Source organism: Apteryx rowi, unplaced genomic scaffold (assembly GCF_003343035.1).
Source record: "Apteryx rowi isolate R43461 unplaced genomic scaffold, aptRow1 scaffold_1246, whole genome shotgun sequence".
Taxonomy (NCBI): domain Eukaryota; kingdom Metazoa; phylum Chordata; class Aves; order Apterygiformes; family Apterygidae; genus Apteryx; species Apteryx rowi.
Window position 1 is genome coordinate 89,788 of NW_020447471.1, and position 4,826 is coordinate 94,613.

At 40.4% G+C, this 4,826-nt stretch overlaps 1 protein-coding gene across 5 annotated transcripts in view; it reads left to right on the forward strand.

Annotated features, from left to right (window-relative positions):
- Positions 1 to 4,531, forward strand: part of KIAA0930 (KIAA0930 ortholog) — an 81,422-nt gene extending 76,891 nt beyond the window's left edge. For 3 of the 5 annotated variants that reach the window (XM_026055659.1, XM_026055658.1, XM_026055661.1), the window contains exons 8-9: positions 346 to 508; positions 3,289 to 4,529. In XM_026055659.1, coding sequence (XP_025911444.1) covers positions 346 to 508; positions 3,289 to 3,455 — 330 coding nt within the window. In that variant the 3' untranslated portion in view covers positions 3,456 to 4,529. Of the gene's footprint in view, positions 1 to 345; positions 509 to 3,288 lie in introns of all 5 variants that reach the window. The other 2 variants (XM_026055657.1, XM_026055656.1) reach the window with 2 other exon arrangements.
- Positions 4,532 to 4,826: the final 295 nt, after the last annotated feature.

Sequence of the window (4,826 nt, forward strand, 5' to 3'; positions counted from 1 at the left end):
GGAACACAGACACTTCCATCTGAACATGAGGAAAAACTTTTTCAGTGTGAGGGTGACAGAGCACTGGAACAGGTTGCCCAGAGAGGTGGTGGAGTCTCCTTCTCTGGAGATATTCAAAACGCGCCTGGATGCAATCCTGTGCAATGTGCTCTAGGTGACCCTGCTTGAGCAGGGGGGTTGGACTAGACGATCTCCAGAGGTCCCTTCCAACCTCAGCGATTCTGTGATTCTGATTTTTGCACACGACTGCCTCATGCCACATATCGGGACTGATTATTTATTACTGGATGCGTAAAACTTTTTTAAACAAAGCGGTCTTCAACACTTCTTCAATTTCCCTTTCAGGTCACTTCTTTCAGCACACCACCAACCCCAGAACGGAACAATCGCCCATCTTTTTTCTCCCCATCCCTCAAGAGAAAAGTGCCCCGAAATAGAATTGCTGAAATGAAAAAATCCCACTCAGCAAATGACAGCGAGGAATTCTTCAGAGATGATGATGGTGGAGGTGAGAGAAATAACATCAGGTAAACCAATTTCTCTGGAGAGGGGACAGAGCTATGGAAAGGGATCCCAATGCTGGATTCTCCAAAAGGTTTGCAGTGTGAAGAACCCAGCTCCACAGAAAGTCAAATGCCTCTGCCACTCTGAAAGTGGAGTTACTCACAGATGTAACATCCTTTTCAAAGCTGGATACCAATGATTCCTACATATGTTTAAAAATAATCTCCTCCTTTTAGACAGGAGAAGTAGTTGAGAGAAACCTTAGAAGGATAAGCAGGAAGGAGCCCATCCTTCCAAGTGCGCTCTTCCAGAAATCATAAGGCATTGGTGTACAGCACAGCTATGGATAAGCCCTCTGAATTCCCTGAGCGGATCCAGAATTGATTAAAGTCAGTGAAAAGACTTTTACTTCAACTGGCCTTGGATCCCAATTCTCTAAAAAGAAAATCTGATGGATTAATTTGCTCATGTAATGGTTTAACACATTGTGCAACTTCCCCTTCAAATTCTAATTACTCGGTGTGAAACAACCAACAAGACAAAAATTGAGGCTGGTTCAGAATACAGTTTATAAAACTATAGGATTTATAGGGCAAGAAACTCAACTGGCAAAGTCCAAACAGCTTTTCATGTTTAAAAAAAACACAGTAGAAAAGCCAGCAAATCTAGCTATCTATTGGCATGTTAATAGGTAAGCACAAAGGTCATTTCCAGATCGCAAGTTGTATTTGCAGTAGCAAAGGTATCATCTATTGCTGGTTTTAGAAATCAGTCATACTGGACCAGCTTAACTAAAAAGGAATTGCACATTAAAAAACAATCTTAAATGAAAACATTTCATTTAAATTCTGTTGTAACTTAAATTGATTGCAATTTATTCAGGATTCCGTCAATGGAAACCATTCCTCACCTCTCCTTTAATTTGCCCAGTCAAAACATCTGTTATTTCAGTTGAGATATATTTTAGCATGTTTAAGTAGACGAAGGGTAGGGCTTAGATCAATTACTAGGTAGTATGGGGAGAAGGGCTGCTCTCCCAAGTGGAGTCCTGTTGTCTTTGATACATTTCTCCTTGTTGTTGCGTGATTAGAGGATGGAGTTTAAAGCATTCATCCAGCAGCCCTAATTAAGGATGTTTGCCCAGTATTGTTTTGCAGGGTCTGAGCTTAATGCCCTTAATCATAATGATGAACATTCTTACTATTTTCACTCTTTTCCTTCTAATATATTTACAAAAGTAAGCAAATAAAAAAATACTGAGAAACGTGTTTTCACTTACAGCTGTAAATGTTTCTCGCCTTATCTTTCCTGATTCTAAAAAGATACAAATAATGATTCAATGTTACTGTTGTTGTTACTGTACTATTGCTGTTGTTGAGTGGGAGGCTGAATGAGATGACCTCAAAAATACCCTTTAACCCAGTTTGGTCTATGATTATGAAAAATCTGTGATTATTAAGATTCGAGCAATGGAGTCGAGCAGAATTACCAAAGCTGAAGTTTTGATAGGAATAGAGGAATATTTTAACATGTCAGGAAGCTTCATTTGTTTAAGAATATAACATTTCTAGAAGGAGAAGTAGCTAAATTGTATTTCTGTACAAATTCAGAAACCTGAGTTTGCTCAGGAAACTGCAGTGATGAGATTTGTTGTTCCAGGAGGGGAAAAGCTGAATTCAGTCCCCAACTGGTGATGGGCTTTCTGCAGAAGCCAAGATATTCTGGGCCATCTTGGCTTAATGGGTGGAAGATAGCTTGCTTGTCTGAAGGCCAGAATTGTCCAGTGCTGCTGCAGACCTGCCCCCATTTCAGACAGACGTGCTGTGGACAGGAACAGCCTGTTATGGCCCTCTTAGTTTGCTTTTACCATGTACAAATGTGACAGAGCTGGAGAATTGCTCTTGTTCCAGGTACAAAAGTCAGGTTCTTCCGGCCTGATAACAGTAGGCCAAGAGCATGGCGATGATACATGAGGAGAGGTCATAGACTAGTTGACCTTTAATGGCCTTTAATGCACTTGCAGGGAAGCGGGAAAAATGTGACTTTCTTCTTGCATTTTTTGGTGTGCTGCCAGAGTAGCTTCTGCTACTTTTTTTTTATTTTGGTAGGGCCTCTTTGGTTTGATCAGACCCTGCTTTTGAACAAATGGATCCCGGAGCTTGAATTGCTCTGGTCCAGGATTGTGTTATTTCAACATCACCTTTTTGCACTGTGGATCAGGACTCAGTTTTCAAAAGTTATGTTTGTGGACCAGTAAAGTATTTATGGCAAGAATGGCACTGCTGAGGGATCCTAGGTTTGGCCTGAGGAATGCTTGGAGATCTGCAGTGAACTGGCTCATTAGTGCTGACTCTCCCCTTGTCTTGCAGATGTCAATTTTCTCTGTAAGAGAAACAAATAATTTTTCTTCTGTTACATTTGTGTATTTCTGTATGAGTAACTAATTATAGGGATATTCTGTTTTGTACATGAAGGAAGGCTGGGTGAGGATTCTGCTTGTGCAGTGTGGTAGCAAATGCTTTATTCCCTCTCTTGGATGGTCAATTAGAGGAATATTGTTTACTATTGCTGCCAGCTGCTGATACAATAACTTCAGTGTAAATGGTAAATGCTGTGACAAGACTTGCCCAATTTAAAAAATAGTAATAGTGACCTGCATGCAGTTTATCCCTAGAAAATAAGTGGGATACTCTCCTTTTTTTGAATTTCGGAAACTTTCACTTCATGTTCCAATAAAACATGGAAGTACAATCACTTTAAAATTGCTGTCTTCTACCTTGACAGATCTGCACAATGCAACAAATCTGAGGTCACGGTCCTTATCTGGAACAGGACGGTCTCTGGTTGGCTCATGGCTGAAGTTGAACAGAACAGATGAAAATTTTCTACTCTATGCACACTTAACTTACGTCACTTTGCCATTGCATCGAATTTTAACAGGTGAATTTTAACATTTATTACCTATAAATAGAGAAAGCCATTAGGCTCCCAGGCAGCCTTAGTATTGGAAAATAAAGTTCCTTTTTCTCAGGATTGCAAGATAACCAAATTAAGAACACATCTACTGACAGCAACAGATGGAACTGAGACCTTTGATTAAGGGAATTATGGAAAGGCAACTCTAGAATTTGGAGTGGTCTCCTTTTGGCAATTTTGACCTTTAGATCTGGACTCTGTGTGAGGAGTTGCTTGGTTTGGTCAAAGTGCCCATACTGATGCTTATAAATCTGTCAGGTACCCAGTGTCATTGATTAGATGTAGCAATGTTTGTGTTGTAACATGCATAATCAGAGTCCCCTGTGTTGGTGGTCTAGCTCAGTAGTCTGCGTTCGCTCAGGAGCAGTAGTACTATATGACACCAATCGCTGTGCTGATAATGGCCAGCTCTGCATCTGTGCTTGTAGGATAGCGTGGTAAGCTGGCTCTTACAATCTGCAGGCAGTACTGAAGTTTTGATTTTCATCCGGATAACTTTAGTCTGTCTGCAAATACAGGTGGCCAAGGGAAAATAACTGATCTGTGTGAACTTCTTCAATCAGCAGGCCTTGCTACCCTTTCAGGGATGCAGGTTGCAGTATGTTGGTCCCTGTGGGGCTCTGAGTTACTCCTGAAAACTGAGAAAGCAGCAATGTTTAAGGATTCTCTCCTCTGTCTAAAAGCAGTGGCAATTTATTTCAGATAGTGGACTAACACTAGTAATATCTATCTTCACGCTCCCTAAGTGAAGCCCTGAAATCCCTTCTCTCTGAAAATACTCACTGGCCATCTCAGGTGGAGAGAAAGTTTGATCTTCAGCTGCTCAGCAGTGCCTCGGACAAAACCATTGCTGAACAGCAAAATCTAGACTGGAATACCCTAGAATAAAGTTATGATCCCAGAACTACTTAAAGTCCTAGCTCTGACCTTCAAAGATCCTTATAACTGTTACTTTCTTTAAGAACTTAATCTCTTTCCTTCTTTTCCCATCCAGCAGGTAAGATGACTTCTAAATAGGTTTGTCTGGACCATGGGCTTTTGCTCAGTGCATTTTTTTTTTTTTGGCTGGGTCTTAAAAAAAACAAAACAAAACAAAACAAAAAAAAACACTCACCTGAAAATGAAACCAATCTATTATAAAGTGGTTATTACCAGGCTGCTCCTGAAAGGTAGCAAAAAGGAAAAAAGTTCTTGGGAAATCTGCTGTTATTTAAAGAGGTTAATGTGCTGTTGAAAGAGTTAGGCAGATAGTGTGGGTATGCCATTAATATCATAAGTTGTACTATGCTAGTGTAATAGTAAGAGTTTGCAGTCTTGTCCTCATTTGCAGGCTGAGATCTCAAAGC